Source organism: Dufourea novaeangliae, unplaced genomic scaffold (assembly GCF_001272555.1).
Source record: "Dufourea novaeangliae isolate 0120121106 unplaced genomic scaffold, ASM127255v1 scaffold23, whole genome shotgun sequence".
NCBI lineage: Eukaryota > Metazoa > Arthropoda > Insecta > Hymenoptera > Halictidae > Dufourea > Dufourea novaeangliae.
In genome coordinates, this window is record NW_015373894.1 from 510,647 (window position 1) to 525,965 (window position 15,319).

Genomic DNA, 15,319 nt, shown 5'->3' on the forward strand with positions numbered 1-15,319 from the left:
AAGACGATACTAGATCCTATATTTTACACACTCAACGAAGTGATACCTTTTTTTAAAAATTAGCTTTTCCAATTTATCAAAACGGTAGAAGCATCATTGAAGAAAACGGCAATAATTTTCTGATTCTAATTAGCGAAGTGAATATAGGGTAAACGCACCAATAAATGAACACTATCAAAGTCAAATTTGAAATGAAAATAATATTAATAAATATTTGACACATGAAAATTAGACTTTAATATCTATACCATTTTGTAACGTACAGATTTCAATTTGAAAAATGTAACCAATTAAATTAAGAAGACATAATACAGATTTCACCAGTGAATGAACAATATTAAGTAAATGAACATTTCTAACCAAATGGTGCGAAAATGGTTTCAATACGAAATAAGGAATTGAAAAACATAAATTCTTAATATATAATGTTCATTCGTTGAACAGTTCACCCCATTATACACTTTAGTATAACTACTATTTTCCATAATTGTTCGAATGAAATTAAAAAACATTTTTTTGTATCTACCTATGGCCGGGTCACTGATGACCCTTTGAAAAACACCATTTCATGCAATGATCAACTGAATACTGTTTAAGGGCTCTTAAAAAAAAAAATCACGTGGGTCACTTTCGACCCAGCCCTCGGCATTGACAGTCTGTATATCTATTTTTAAATATTCCATAAAACTAGCTGGGACTTATAACAACGTTACGAGAAGAAACGACAGTCGTACATTCTCACCTTTTTTTCTTTCCCAACGGACTTCAGGGAACGTCAGGCAGCATCCATTCTCGCGGCGAAAGATGATCGATTTGTGATGGTCAGGTCGAAAGGAAATATTAAAAAGGTCGAGGCGTCGCCGTACAGAGGGTACATGGAGCTCAGGTCAATGTCGAGGCGACCACCGCCGCCGTACACGCAAGTGAACGGTCCAGAACACGTGAACTTGCAGGATGATTCCGCAAGCAAACATCAAAATGGTACTTTTGGATTTTACTCTGTTCAAAAAATGGAGTATTTGAAATAATTTCTACAGCTTTTCTCTGACTAAACGACATTTTATACTCGAAAACATAAGGTTCCAATAAAATGAGACTAGAAGAGGTTGAAGACAGACCCACAATAATAATCACAAGCGGTTGCTCGAAATTCTCAAGATGCAGATCTATCAGCTACGGCATCACTGGACTGTTGGTTATCCTCATCTGTGTTCTGCTGACCACCTTATTGTTTCCTTATCCGCTGCATGCTTCCTGTATCGTCAAATGGTACATTCCATAGATCTTCTAAATACAGACTACTCTCGATTATTGTCCCGAACAGTGGTCCGCGTTGGGACAATAACCTTATCGTAAATTCGTTTTTTGCCCTCGACAACAAAGGTGGAGGGGCAACAAAGTATACGTTTGACAGGTTCCACCTCCCCCCCTTAATGGCAGGGATAACGCCTGGACAATAATCGTCTAGAACAATCCAGACAATAATCAAGAGGAGTCTGTACAGTGGACATAAAAAAAGAAAAGAAACATACGATACCTTAAACTATTTTTCCTTTTAAAATTATCATACTTTTATTTGATAGCCTTAATTTTTTTTATCATTTCTTCAATTTTTCGGGGTATTTTAATGGGTTAGGATGATTGTTTTGCCTGCATCTGTGGGAGACGACGAAAAATGTGTTCTAAGATAACGTCCACTTGCCAGCCGCTTCTGCAAACAATCCTGCGCATAGAGAAACTCAATATTACCCAGCCGGGAGGTTCGTATATTTTCCTTTGGCTGGACGACACCGCTTGAAAAATATACGGGCCACGGTTTTCGAGCCCATGAGAACGTTTAGGCGTCTGATACCGTGTTATTTCGGTGCGCCCCCTTTGAACTCCAGCACTGCCAAAAGATGACAATAAATTTTCTTCAATATAGACTGCCTGCGGGAGGGGGGGGGGGGCTTGTTAACCTACATAACAATTTTATATTTCGATGCTGAATCACAGAACATCTCACCCCAAATCATTACTTAAGTTTCTAACCCTACCATCTTAACTAAAATAGTTTCTTACTGGAAAAAAAATTACTTTCTTCCATTAAGTTCTTTAGACCAATTACTTGTGAATTTAGCGATGATAATGGTTCGTGTTTGGTAGGAAATTTGGTGACCCCTGCACACACACTATGCAGAAGTTCCGAAGTCAAATCCTTACCTGGTCGTTCTGGGTCAACTGTGGCCCACGTGGTAGCAAGTGTTTGTACTCGGTAAGAAATGTGGCTTCCGGTTATTATCAAATAGACTCCAATAGTTCCTTCCAATTGTAATTCATTATTCGTTTCACAGCTCAAAGCACCGATACCAGATGAAGGTAATGTGATCAGAGCCATTCACCTTGGATCGAACATGAAGATAATGGAGACCATAAAAATCACGTTTGAAGAGGTGAACAAGACCTGTGTGGCAACGGTACGATCCCATCTAATTGTCTCTGTTTACTATTTCTGTTACATTCTTCATATTTTTCTCGTTAAAGGGCGAATCTGTGTCTAACGAATGGTTCAGGGTATTCGATTACAGTACAAATTACTGCAATCTGAGGAACTTGGTGACCGGTATCGGTTTCGACAAGAGTCCCAGGTTTCTGGAGCTGACCACAAACGCGATTTGCACGCAATACAACATGGCAGTCTGCGAGTAGACCCAACGATTTTACACTTTTTAACGTGTTTTTTTTTTATGCAATAACCTTTACGATTTTTGACAAAGACATTGTATGAAGCAGTGTACGTTTGTTGTGATTTATTCGTTATTATTCTGTAAGGGTTTACAAAAATAAATTACATTAAACCGAACGTCGACGATCCTCGTTCCCTCTAAACGACTGACTACGCGAAAATATATAATTTAAGGCACACGGGTACACAATATGAATATTTACAAAATCAGATAAAACGTACCATTCCAATGTTCCATTTCCGTTCCTTATACTAGTCCGTATAAATATCATAAAATGTGAATTGTTACAATATTCGTCCAGTTTTAAAAAAAGTATCTTATGAGCAGCCTTAGCCTAGCAACGAAACACTTAAGTATCTAATGCGATTGTTTCAGTCCCCAAATATGGACGATCCGTTCTTATGTCTTGTGCAAAATTGGTGGCCAACGCTGGCGACGATACGACACTTTCGGCCGCTTTTCGTCATAGCGTTGCACAACATTCTAGACGATGCGTACGACGGAGTGACGCTGAAAAAAATATATTTTTTTTTAACAAATTACTAACACTTCAGAACGGATAATTGGTTCTTTCTGAGTTCTTTTACATACCTTCTGGAGGGAGAACCTGGAACGCGAGAGGATCTGCTCAGGGAGCCTTCTACTCTCCTCAAGCGTCGCCTCAGTTCATTCGCATCTATCAAATTGTCAAGATCATCGGTGCTGTCGTTTCTTTCGCTCATCACGTTGGAATTCTCGAAATCGGTGACGTCATCGGAGATCATGCTGGGAAACTCGCGGTGATAATTGTACACAAGGTCCTCCCGTTGCTTCTTCGAGGGCACGTAAGAGCAGGACAGCTCCTCCCGTTGCGTGAAACTTTGCCGACTCCAAGAAACTGCGGATTGCAGTAAGGCACCACTTTTTTCTGGAAACAGATCAGAAAAATAGAATCACGGGTACGGACTAGTGGCTTGTAAGTTCGTTGACTTACGTATACAATGATTTGTCTGATTGTAAATAGCGTTGTAAACGTTCCGTGTGTTTCTTTTCAGCTTCGAGTACAAAGACATCGAAGATTCCCGAAGCGACTGAGTGTTTGCACTCGAGGAGACATAGCTGTGTACAGCACCGTTTACGGGACCATTTTCATTGATGATTTGCACCGGTTCGGAACGCACTGTCTTCGCCTTTGGTCCGCAAATACGTTGGATTCCGGTCATCAGGAAGTGCACTGTGGAATCAAAGACATGTCAGTACTGTTGGATACGTTTGGAGAGACCTTTTTTGTTCTTTTAGTGTGATACATACTGGTTGTGATGAGGAATATTAGTACAGTCATCGATGTGAAGTCCAAGCAAGCTTCCATGCCATGTTTCAAGTACGATAATAAATTCAATGGCACTAAACCCATTATAGTAAGCCTGGTGATGAACGGTGCATGGAGAAACGCGGCGATTATCATAGCGCACAGCAAGTAAACAACATGCAACCCCGTACAATACATTTTGTGCATCTGTTCCCCTGTGTCGCCGATATAATTGGTCAGCCAATTAAGCTTCTGATCCACTTCTGCACGCATGGTGTTTGTTATATTCCAGAGGAACTGAATTGTATCATTAATCTGAGCTAGCTTCTCTAAAGTTTGCTCATACTGCACCAGTGCTTCTTCGTGCTGTTCGAATATACGATTGGTACTGGTTTCGATTTTGTCCCAAATGAACTGGGCTTGTTCTTGAATGTTTGTCAAATCCTCAAGTATTTCCTTATGATTGTTACTATGCTCGACTGCCTGATCCTCTAAACTTTTACTTGCTTCGGCCAATTTATTCTTGATGTCTTCTGCCATTACTGCCAACTGAGCGTGACCCATCCTGATCAATGCTTTTTCATTACTCAATTCTCTCAGATTCGATGTTACTAGTTTCTGAGCCGATGCTTGTGCGTCTTTCAAATGTTGCTGTTGCTCCAAGAGTGCTTCGTTCCCTTTAGACAAGGAGTCCAATGCTTGTACCGTTTGCTCTTCTAAACGATCTTGGCTTTCCTGAATTTATATTTAATCAATCACCGGACTAAGGCGGAAGCTACAAATATAAAATAGTTTCTTTTTGCACAATTACCTTCAAGGAACCCAATGTTTTAATTTGCGTGTGCGCGGTTTGCATCAATTTGTTTACCGTCAATTCTGTGAGAGCACGAAATTGCGTACCACGAGCTGCATAACAAACTGCCCTTGCTCTGTTACTCATTAAATGATACGCATTCCACATATCTGCGTCCATATCTGTTGTGCATTGTTTCAGGGACTATAAAGAATCACAGAAGTCACAAACACAGATAATGAACGAAACTATATTTTATTGAACTATTATTATTTCACTAAACTGTGATTATTGATTTGCAAAATTAACGAACAACCAATAAGAATATGTAGATGTTCAGTTGGATGTGCACATGTAAAGGATACTTTATGTTATGAGACTGATATTGAACAGAGCTCAGAGGGGGTCTGTGTCTCTTAGTGGGGGAAGTTGCAGGTCTGAACATGCCTAAAACTACCCCTGTACATACACATGGCACACACACGTGTGAAGCCATGTATATGTGAGTCTGATTTCAATCTATACAACATCAGCTCCATTCAACATATAGCAATGGAAACGTTTTTTTTTTGCTGTAAATCTTAGAGAAGTTAAAAACATATGATAACAAGAAGTTTCGGAATTTTAGACTCATTTTAAATCAAGGAATATTTGAACAATTGATTTACCATTTCTTCAGTGCAAGGAAACATTTTCCTGCCTTCCACTGCAGCTTGGCAGTTCAAAAGATTGACACTCAATTTGGCAAGTTGTTCTTCGGTCATCTCAGAGCAGGAAGTTCTAATCTTCATGATGACTTTATGCTGGCAAGTTTCCAACGGCGATGACACTTGGATCTCTGTGAATTTTGCCGCTTCCTGCAGAAATTTTTCATCCTCTGTCATGGATTCATAGGGAATTGCAACCAATGGTACACCATCGGCGACTAAAACAGTGCTCTCCTCGTTAGCCTTTCCCCAAATCCAACCAAACATTGAATTCGCTTCAGCCTGACAAGTTATTGACATAACAAGCAACGTCAATAAATATCCCAGCTCCATTTTTCCTATAAATTTCTAAAAAAACGCAACGAAAAACACTTGATTAATTATTCTATTTCGTGAAATTTATTTTTTGTTTGCCCAAAAAATGTCTGACTCAAAGTACCTAGAACGAAAGAAAAAGGCACACCTCCAATATTGAAGGAATACGTGTGATAGTCGAGTATAAATTTACTAAAATCGTGGAATCAACGTTTCGGCGATACGCTATCAAGTACACCAAATTCCTTCTTTCGTAACGTCACATGGACGAGCGTTCAATTTAATCGAACAAATACTACGTGTTCGACAATCACTCTGGCCAGAACCGACAGAATATTTTTACCGTTGGGAAAATCGACGGTTTCATTCATGTCATCAAAAATCACGTAGTGTTAGTGTCTGACGGACGAAAATAACCGCTCTACAGGTGAGAGACGAGATGACATGTGTTTATTTTCTTTCGTACGAAATATTCGTAACGGTCGGAGCGCTAGATGCAATGGCGGAAAAATTCGAATAAGAAATTTCTTTGTCGTTATACATAGCATACATGTCCATAACCGTAAATAATTTGCATAATCTATCTATTTAAAAAAATGTACAGATTCTTATAAATTTCATTGCTAAAGTTTGAACAATTTGAAAGTTTCTATTATAAAGCACTAACCTATCAGAGGCTCAATCATTCGAAGCCATTTTTAGCGCCTTTTGGTTAAGCCAATCACAGTGAGTCTCACTTCACTGTTTGGCGCGTAAACAGTTTTATTTCGCGAACGTCAAGTGACGTGCGGTTTCAAACGTGTTCTTTGTAAAGTGAAAGGTTTTTTTGTGTCAGTAGTGTTAAAACAGTTTCTGAAACGTGTATTTAGTGCAATTTAGTGCCTGAAACAATCTTCTACCTATCTTTTGGAATGTCACGGCATGTAACGCGGTTAAAAGTGTAACGGTGATGAACAGGACGACAATTACTATATGGCTGCAATGTAAGTTTTTATTACTACTCAAATTTGTATTGCGGATAAAAACTAATATACATTAATTTTATAATATTATATTTACAAGAAGTAATTTACACGTTTCATACAAAGTATTGTTTATAAAAAGTGAAATAGTGCGTTATTTCTTTTCTGGCACTACCTCACTAATTCCATACATTCCTGCCAGTAGTCTACCATGTGACGTTGGCACTGGTTCTTTTGGTGCCACATAAGGTCCTTTCTCGTCCATGTATACATACCTATATTTTCGCTAAGGAGTTTAAAAAATTTTAAATACACACAGTTGCCAGTTCATAAATGGCAATATTAATATAAAAAGGATACGGTAGCCTTAAGACCCAGTAGGCACTTTGGGATAACTTGATAGGTTCGTCACAACCGGTTACAAATATTGGACAGGGTGGAGGTCCTGGTTGAACTCTAGGATTCAATGTGACATGAACAGGAGCTTTTGGAGTCACCACGTGAATTCTCATTAACTGAGCTATCAGTGGTTTTGTTTGCCTACACAATTATGCAACTTTTAAGCATTTCCATTGCACCGATAGTAATAATATTTTGAGATCTACATACCTGCAAGGGCAAGGAAAATAGAGAGGCATGTCCGCTGTACTGGATGTGACTTTATTCCCACTATCCTTGACAATTCCATTTCCAGTCGCTTTCAAAACCTTGTCAGGTGCAGACGCCATGAATCTGTGACCCCGTGGACATTCGTACTCCACTCCGACAAATATTTTCACAACAAACTCTTTTCCACCTTTTGATTTTCGGCCACGAATGGTATTCATATTCTGAAAGTTCTTTCCTCTGGGACAGTAACTGTGTGCCCCATGATCACCTATTGTAGGCCATAAGGAACCTCTTTCCTTTTGGTGTTCCAATCTGCCAGAAACAAAGTATATGAGATATGTCTAACGGATTTTTGTCTTACGGAACATTTAAAATCTTTCAAACTACCTTACGGTCACATCCCAGGGTAGAAGGAAGGCGGAAGTAGGCAAAACACCAGCCTGGTGCTGTAAACCCAAATTGTGGGAGTACAAGCTACTTGGCCCAAGGCAAACTAAAGACCAGCTTGAAAACTGCGGTAACAAACCAGCTGGAGATTCAGTGTGCAACATTCCTGGCAGATATTCCGTGGTTGACGGTTGTCTGACCAATGATTTCTCTGTAGAATTCGAAATTGTTGGACGTTTCATTTCTTAAAATTGCCAACTTTTAGAGCGAAAATTGTGCAGCACTTACCTTTGTTATCTGCATCACTATCAGAAACCTCTATGACCACTTTGTGTGCATCAGTCGGTGTTAGACTGGTTTTACTGAGTTTAGGGGCGTCTTCGTTGGTTTCACTTGTCTCCTGAGACTGACCACCACTTCCATATGGTGTACGGATGTCATCTGAAACTGCGTATGGCGTTAAAACTTCAAATCTTGTTAGATTTCATAATAATGTGACGGTACCATTGAGAGTATTGACTCCTAGGCTACAAGCTTGAGTGTTTCCTCTTGGGGTAGGTGACTCTGCATGAGTGAAAGAATCCTTGCGTTTGGTTACAGAAAGCAATTGCGCTGGCCTGTAATCGAAATATGTATTATTCTACAAAGTATTTGTAATTTTGCTGAAGCAACATCACTGTTTACCACTGATTTACCTATAATTATGGGTGCTTGGTTGGAATACTGGAAATTGGATATTTTCTAGTTGTGCACAGCCGCATTGTTTGGCCAGCATTTGAAAGTAATCATGATTCGCCTGCCGTAAACTGAAGGGATCCTCCCGCGACGCTTGACAACGACCACAATTACATGCACAAATGTATCGTACTCCGCTGCAATGTTCTCTAATTGGCAGATCACTGTAAAGTGTTAAATAAATTTCGATTAACGTATTTTAGAATCGAGCGTAATAGGGTTTGCTTGAAGTAGACTCACTTGTCACCGTCTCTAGGCTCTGGTTGTTCCCCACCTCCAGCACCTTCACTTCCACCTCTGTGGATGGGGTTGGTGCAGGGGTTGCCTGTGAGGGACAGGACTTCACACATTTGTCGTCCTGACCGCCAGTGTTTTTCACATTCAGCTTGTAGCTTCTCGCTAAATTCTTCGTACAAAGGACCACGAGCATGCATCTCGAAAACCGCCATGGCGTGAGCCAATTTCGTTTCGTGGTATGCTCTAATGAAACGTCAACATTACTAATGGCCTACTAATTTCCTAGTGATGTCTTATACAATCCTGTCTGTACCTTGTATAATGCTGAGGCAGATTCTCTTGATACGTTTGCAAAGCCCTTGGTAACACTTTGCTGCACCTACTTTTGCTGAATTTAACGTCCGTATCTAGCAAACCGTGCAAACTCAGCAATTCCTTGTCCGTTCCATGCATGAAGTAGTTATAGACTTTGTTTGCCACTTCGCAGAATATTCCAACAGTTGGTATCTAATTGACGTATAAAAAGAGCAAGACTGAATCTGTGTTCTGTGGATCTTAGGTTAATAATTGAGGTTTCTTCATACTAACCTCGAAGTAGGCAGGCACAGAATGTCTTCCGACATTATCATCAAAACCTCTACCAAAAGCCAGATTTATGTGTTGCTGGAGGAACAGTCTGAAGGAACGAGTTTCTGTAAACATTATAGCTAGAATAGTTCTGGCCAGTCGGACACAGCATGTTAGTCAATTCTACTTACCTGGTTCTGTATCATCTAGTTGCAGATTGGAGTCCTGACTGGCCAGACTTCTCGATGTGCTCCCACCAGAACTGACTTTGCAACTTTGTACTAGCTTCTTTGCCATATATCCCAATATGTCTCTAGATTCGGTTGAACCAGTGTGCACATAAACGAATTCTTGATTTGCAGGAATTGCGAACAGGGAATTTGAACTAGAAATCAACCCACAAATTCAATCGAATAAACTGAAATAATTTGGACTTTTTTTATATCCAGAGTTTTATTACCTAATATTAGTTACTATTCGGTTTTTCCTTAACATTTGGTAGATTTGATCTTCCAGGGAGTGTTCTAGCTTCTTGATGTTAGCTCCACTAGTAGAATCTTGGAATACAGCAGGACAAGTTTCAAAATAGAACAATACTCTTGGAGAACAGGGTCTAACATTTGACACCCAATCCTTAGGCAAGTTAGAAATGCAGCTTAGAACATCGGAGAGCTGGGGTGATACTTTTTGTCTGACAATTAACAAAAGTATAAGTCAGGTTTTAGCAAATTAATAGCTACAGTATCGGACAAAAACCGTTTCCTGTAACTATTCTGAAAGTTTGCGTCGGAGTAATAGTAAACACTCTGGATGGCAGAACTTCAATAACATAACAATACAACGAAAAATGTCTTTGTCTGGTACTGTATGTATTTCTGAAACACGATAAATTCTTACCTCACGATATCCATTGCCCTGAACAAATGCACGTAACTGTAGTCAAATGTATGAGTGGGATGAGTAAGAACAATAACATGTGATATATGAAATAGGAGAAGCAGTGCTCTAGCATATTTGTCTCTCATATGAGCCCACACGCTAAGGAAATCTTTGCAGTCTTGTTTCTCTACGAATCTGTTATATTCAGCTAACAGGGCATGTGTGTCTAACAAGCCCCTTAAATGTAAATATATAGTTCTATCTTTTGTATCATGATATCCTTCGATTTCACACTATAAAAAGTTTCAACAAAATTATTGTAATTTGTTTTGATACTGTGACGACAGTATTAATATATTTCTTACAAATGTGTCTTTATCCATTTGTGGTTCATCCAGGAGATCCACTTGAAGGATTGAACTCAGCATGTTTGTCTTGCATCCTTTGGCTCTGTACTGTGACTTTCCAAACACAGAAACAATTACTACCTTTTTGTCCCTATACATAAATCTATAAAAAGAACATTAAAAAAGTACGTTAATATTATAAAATATTCGCATTATTATTGATGTAATATACATTATGTTTCCAGAATTTATATTTAATTTCTAGTATTAATAAACGGTGACTATATCTTTTCTTAAATAATTCATTACCTGTCTGCATTGCATGGAAGTCGAAACTTTTGCGGTCGCATTCTGTATTTATTCGAGTTCCCGTAACTGTCAAATTATACCATTTTATACTGAAAGATTGTAGGTTCAGTACCGAATAGCTAAAAAAATAATGGAAAGATTTGTTCGGCGTATCAAGCTAATTAAAACTTTTCTAAGCAGTCTTTATAAACATCGGACTAACCTTGTCTGTGTTATAAACAAAGTGTCTGGTTTTGCTAGGAGTTTTTGTTTATGCGATTCCTAGTTACACGGTTTATTCACTATTAAGGTGTTGGGCTTGATTATCGATCAAAGGAAAGGAACCGCTTCGTTCCGTTTTATTGTTTATTACTGTATCGCCCTGGGCTTCGTGAAAATTGATATTTACATGACAAATGTACAAAATTGTCATTTGCTTTTGTGTGAGAAACTAAAGTTCTACTGGCGAGTATCAGTTTGATGTTATTGTAGAAAGTTGTCAAGCTTCTGTTCCGAATATGGTATTGACGAAGGAATACCGCATATGCATGCCGCTTACAACGGAAGAGGTAAATTATTTTTCTGTTACTACGATACGATTGCAAAAAATTAAACGTTAATATCCGATATCCTGCTGTTCTTCAACCGCCACGACTTGTATAGCTTATATAGGGTTATTTTAAAATAATATTCCGAGAGTCTCGTCTGGTTGATAAGACAACACGATTTTTGTATTAAAGTTGTTCATATTATCGATAAATATTTACGTTTGAAGTTTTAATTATATATTTTCTTGAGAAATGTTATAGTAAAATTATTGAATCGTTTGTAGTATCGCATAGGACAACTTTACATGATTGCAAGGCATAGCCATGAGCAATCAGATAATGATGATGGGGTTGAGGTTGTTGAAAATGTAGAATGCGATGATCCTACACACGGAAAGGGCCAGTACACAGAGAAAAGAATTCATTTGTCTAGGTAATGATGATCATAAACATGTCCTGTAAGTGTAAGATTTTGCAGCAATAGTTTTTCTGCATTTATTTTATTGTATTGTAGCAAATTACCATATTGGATTCAATCTGTCATTCCAAGAATATTTTATATAACAGAAAAGGCATGGAATTACTATCCTTTCACCATCACAGGTATAAATATCTCTATTAACAAAAGGCGGATACTAAAATTATCTTAATTCTCCTGTTAATAATTATCCTATAAAGTAACATTTCAATTTAATGATATAACATTTCGTTTGCATGTTCTTTGTGGTCATCGAAGAATACACTGTAAGTATTGATATCAAGGACTGATCTCGAATTTCCTGTTACATAAAATTATTGTATTTCAGTGTTCTTTCATTCCCAAGTTCCAAATATCAATAAGAACCAAATACGAGGATAACAATGGTTCCACAGAGAATGTATGTGAATTTCTGTAGTACTTTATTTAATAACAATCATTCATTTATTAAACATCATATTTAAAACAGTCCTTAGGTCTGTCTCCGATTGATCAGCTACACCGTGAAGTTGACTTTGTAGACATTGCATATGATGAAATCTCTGCGAAACACTACAAAGAGGAAGAGGTATAGTTCAATGCGTTATTTTTCATTTCTAGAAACAAAGAGTTTTAAAGCATACATTTCGTCTAGGATCCAAAATTTTTTCAATCCAAACGAACCGGTCGTGGACCGTTGGTAGAGGGATGGAGGGAAACAATACAACCCATAATGTGTTCCTATAAATTAGTTCATGCTTCGTTTGAAGTTTGGGGTATGCAAACTCGAGTGGAAGACTTCATTCATAGAGTAATATGGCTTTACTAAAAAGTATTAAGTTAGATATATATATAAGTAGGGGTGATTATATTCGTTGATTGTCATTTTTTCCTTAGTGTATAAGGGATATTTTATTATTGGGCCATCGACAAGCATTTGCGTGGATCGATGAGTGGTACGATATGACATTGGAAGATGTTCGACAATACGAGCATAAGATGCAAACGGAGACCAATGAAAAAGTACGACTTAGAAATCAGAACAACGAGAAACCAATGACACCTACCACACCAAATGCATCGGTGCCATCGTCACCATTACCTAAGTCTCCAACACAATCCAATCGATCGTGGTTTTCTTGGTCATAGCCGTAATCCCAGAGACTGTTGGAATTAGCGATACGCTAGCCTGCCTAGGTAATGAAATTAAATTCTGTGCAAACAAACATTGGCATTTTCGATTTTATGTGTACGTGTGTATTCACATGTAGTCTGGTACCTGTAACTGAATTGGATCTTTTAAAACTTGAGGGTTTCTGAAACTCAAAGTTGTTCACGCGGAGAAAGAATTCTCTGCATCGTTTTCTCGGATTATTTACTTTGTAAAAAACAAGAAAGAGACGTTATAGAGTATTGAATATTTTTATAGTTTAATTAGTCTGCATTAATGTTGGGGCTAGGCACAAGTATCATTGTAAAGAGTAGACAGATTTGTTGAGGTACAGGTTTCGTTGATTCCAATCATGATTATAGTAACCTCAATCATTGTAGCAAAGTACCAGTTTACGTTACCATTGCATCGATTGTATGCAGATTTAGTTTGCTGAAGCAATCATAAAAGAAAAAGAAGTATTATAAGACGCCTGATGATATTATATTTACCGGCTTAATCTGTACTTATGTATATGTTGTAAAAAAAGAAAACCAAGCGGTAGGATCTAACGCAATAATTGTGCAATACCTGTGTGACTGCACAGAGTTATACGTATTGTTGCTCGAACAAATCTTACGGCACTAATGAATCATGTTCATTCTTGGGTCGATAACGAACCTTATGCTACCAATTAATTACTATTTTTTCAATACTATTTTTCAGTACTATTTTCTTTAATCGGTGAAAACGGGGGTTGTACATACGAGAAATAATGAGGATAGGACTATTTACTCTCGAATCATCTTTACCATCAATAAACGAATCGATAATTCTAAGCTTTTCTTTTTTTTAATTAAACAATAAGTGTCTCGTTCTTTCCTTATTTGCGTTGATAGTTCTCGATTATATTTCGTCTGAAAGTTTCACGGGACCAAACGTGTTGAAACGAGGACAAAAACAAAAATAGCACAAGAATTCGCACATTGTAAACCTGGTTGTAGGTGTAAAAGTTACAGCATACGTTGTGTCATTCGTGACTTTCGATGTAATCGTTCAGGACATGTTACTGTAATATCCATTGTACCTACTTAGTACACTTAGCATTGTGTTCCTTTCAAACACTGCAAAGCATTTAATTCATCCTGCAATGTAGGCACATGTATCTGAATAAATGTTTCAAACCGTTCTTCTCGTACACCTGTGGCTTTACTTACTCTGCAAACTTGTTTGTTGTTCATTGTTCATCCACCAACCTCAATATCTTGTGTAACATAGGAGCTGTAATTGGATTCAAGATAAAAATAGATATCTTTATTTTTTATCCTCTAAAATAGCTTTAGTCACTTATAAAGGAATTTCGGTACCCCGAAAATTTCGATTTTTTTTAAATAAACAAATAAACAAATTTTTACCAATTTCATTACACACTTTTATAGAGTAGAAGTATCGAAATTTACATCCCAGATAGCACATGACGTCTCGAAGACGTCCATTTTACGGTTATTTTAGGTCTAAGGCGCCTTTAAGCCGTCTTCAAGGCGTCATGTGCTATCTGAGTTAGTATTGTGTCAAAAGTATCGATACCTACCTATATCGAAGGAAAATGAATACAAAGTTTTGTTTAATTAATATACATAATATATTTTGACCAGAGTTGAGCATAATTTTACTCGAATCTCAGCTAGCATATGATGCCCAATGACGCCTTGAAGACGGCTTAAAGGCGCCTTAGACCTAAAATAGCCGTAAAATGGACGTCTTGAAGACGTCATCTGCTATCTGGGTAGCAGCTTTCATATCGATTACCTGCTCCATTCGATGTTAGTATTTTTTTCGATAGTACATATCGCAACCGAAAGTATCGATACTAAAAGTACTCGGTATTGAAACGAAAATATCGATTATTTACTTGGATTGATTCGTTCCTATCTTCGAACACTCATCGATGATTTACTGTCTAAACCATTAAGGGGTACTTTCACCCTAAAAAACCAACTATTAAAAAATGAAATATTGCCCGATGATTTTATCGAGGTCCCCAAAAAATCCGGGGGGGGGGGTTTAAAGAAAAAATCGGAATTTTCAAGGTACCGAAGTTTCCTTGTCAGTTCAATGCCCAAAAAGGGCTTCTATTTCTTTGGAATACAATAATTTAATCGTTTGACCTTGACCTTGACTTGGAAAACTGGTGATACCAAAATGTATGGATCTATTTGTCATCATGAAATATTCAAAGTATCAAATGGCAGTCGGAATGTTGCTGGGAACTATATTTACAACACAAATAAATATATCCAGAGAAGGCCAGGAGGCCTCTATCG

General features: G+C 37.8%; 4 protein-coding genes across 5 annotated transcripts; 2 read left to right on the forward strand and 2 right to left on the reverse strand.

Moving 5' to 3' along the window:
* Nucleotides 1–875: 875 nt before the first annotated feature.
* Nucleotides 876–2,688, forward strand: LOC107189293. Its single transcript, XM_015577791.1, has 5 exons — nt 876–981; nt 1,080–1,269; nt 2,146–2,254; nt 2,334–2,456; nt 2,524–2,688. The coding sequence occupies exons 1-5, from the start codon at nt 876–878 to the stop codon at nt 2,686–2,688; spliced, it is 693 nt and encodes a 230-aa protein (XP_015433277.1).
* A 129-nt stretch (nt 2,689–2,817) lies between these two features.
* LOC107189570 (protein brambleberry-like) lies at nt 2,818–6,022 on the reverse strand. The gene is made up of 7 exons (XM_015578134.1): nt 5,954–6,022; nt 5,476–5,862; nt 4,826–5,011; nt 4,017–4,749; nt 3,700–3,939; nt 3,318–3,633; nt 2,818–3,236 (listed from the first exon to the last, which is right to left on the reverse strand). Exons 2-7 carry the CDS (start codon nt 5,845–5,847, stop codon nt 3,098–3,100), a joined length of 1,986 nt encoding a protein of 661 aa, XP_015433620.1. The 5' UTR covers nt 5,848–5,862; nt 5,954–6,022; the 3' UTR covers nt 2,818–3,097.
* Nucleotides 6,023–6,811: 789 nt separating this feature from the next.
* LOC107189491 (protein SMG8) lies at nt 6,812–11,099 on the reverse strand. The gene is made up of 16 exons (XM_015578034.1): nt 11,064–11,099; nt 10,862–10,980; nt 10,571–10,715; nt 10,224–10,498; nt 9,787–10,017; nt 9,518–9,711; nt 9,348–9,451; nt 9,073–9,266; nt 8,763–9,002; nt 8,483–8,686; nt 8,292–8,404; nt 8,076–8,234; nt 7,788–7,998; nt 7,401–7,712; nt 7,152–7,331; nt 6,812–7,066 (listed from the first exon to the last, which is right to left on the reverse strand). Exons 2-16 carry the CDS (start codon nt 10,900–10,902, stop codon nt 6,946–6,948), a joined length of 2,724 nt encoding a protein of 907 aa, XP_015433520.1. The 5' UTR covers nt 10,903–10,980; nt 11,064–11,099; the 3' UTR covers nt 6,812–6,945.
* An 89-nt stretch (nt 11,100–11,188) lies between these two features.
* On the forward strand, nt 11,189–13,751 carry LOC107189502 (cytoplasmic phosphatidylinositol transfer protein 1). 2 transcript variants are annotated; one of them, XM_015578054.1, is made up of 9 exons: nt 11,189–11,409; nt 11,673–11,821; nt 11,903–11,991; nt 12,125–12,132; nt 12,195–12,266; nt 12,336–12,434; nt 12,501–12,656; nt 12,743–13,042; nt 13,722–13,751. In XM_015578054.1, the coding sequence occupies exons 1-8, from the start codon at nt 11,359–11,361 to the stop codon at nt 12,992–12,994; spliced, it is 876 nt and encodes a 291-aa protein (XP_015433540.1). In that variant the 5' UTR covers nt 11,189–11,358; the 3' UTR covers nt 12,995–13,042; nt 13,722–13,751. The 2 variants fall into 2 exon arrangements, with proteins under 2 accessions (XP_015433540.1, XP_015433531.1); XM_015578045.1 differs by lacking the exon at nt 13,722–13,751 and having other exon boundaries at nt 12,743–13,214.
* The last annotated feature ends 1,568 nt before the right edge of the window (nt 13,752–15,319 follow it).

Excerpts from the sequence above, each read along its gene's own strand:
- LOC107189293 (XM_015577791.1), top strand. The coding sequence starts at position 876 with ATGGAGCTCAGGTCAATGTCGAGGCGACCACCGCCGCCGTACACGCAA. Across the intron at positions 982-1,079 it reads CGCAAGCAAACATCAAAATG|GTTCCAATAAAATGAGACTA; the intron begins GTACTTTTGGAT and ends CGAAAACATAAG. Across the intron at positions 2,457-2,523 it reads ACAAGACCTGTGTGGCAACG|GGCGAATCTGTGTCTAACGA; the intron begins GTACGATCCCAT and ends TTCTCGTTAAAG.
- LOC107189570 (XM_015578134.1), bottom strand. The coding sequence starts at position 5,847 with ATGGAGCTGGGATATTTATTGACGTTGCTTGTTATGTCAATAACTTGT. Across the intron at positions 4,750-4,825 it reads AAACATTGGGTTCCTTGAAG|GAAAGCCAAGATCGTTTAGA; the intron begins GTAATTGTGCAA and ends ATATAAATTCAG. Across the intron at positions 3,237-3,317 it reads CCAGGTTCTCCCTCCAGAAG|CGTCACTCCGTCGTACGCAT; the intron begins GTATGTAAAAGA and ends TATTTTTTTCAG.
- LOC107189491 (XM_015578034.1), bottom strand. The coding sequence starts at position 10,902 with ATGCGACCGCAAAAGTTTCGACTTCCATGCAATGCAGACAG. Across the intron at positions 9,452-9,517 it reads ACTAGATGATACAGAACCAG|AAACTCGTTCCTTCAGACTG; the intron begins GTAAGTAGAATT and ends TAATGTTTACAG. Across the intron at positions 8,687-8,762 it reads GAGCCTAGAGACGGTGACAA|TGATCTGCCAATTAGAGAAC; the intron begins GTGAGTCTACTT and ends AACACTTTACAG.
- LOC107189502 (XM_015578054.1), top strand. The coding sequence starts at position 11,359 with ATGGTATTGACGAAGGAATACCGCATATGCATGCCGCTTACAACGGAA. Across the intron at positions 11,822-11,902 it reads AAAAGAATTCATTTGTCTAG|CAAATTACCATATTGGATTC; the intron begins GTAATGATGATC and ends ATTGTATTGTAG. Across the intron at positions 12,657-12,742 it reads TGGAAGACTTCATTCATAGA|TGTATAAGGGATATTTTATT; the intron begins GTAATATGGCTT and ends TTTTTTCCTTAG.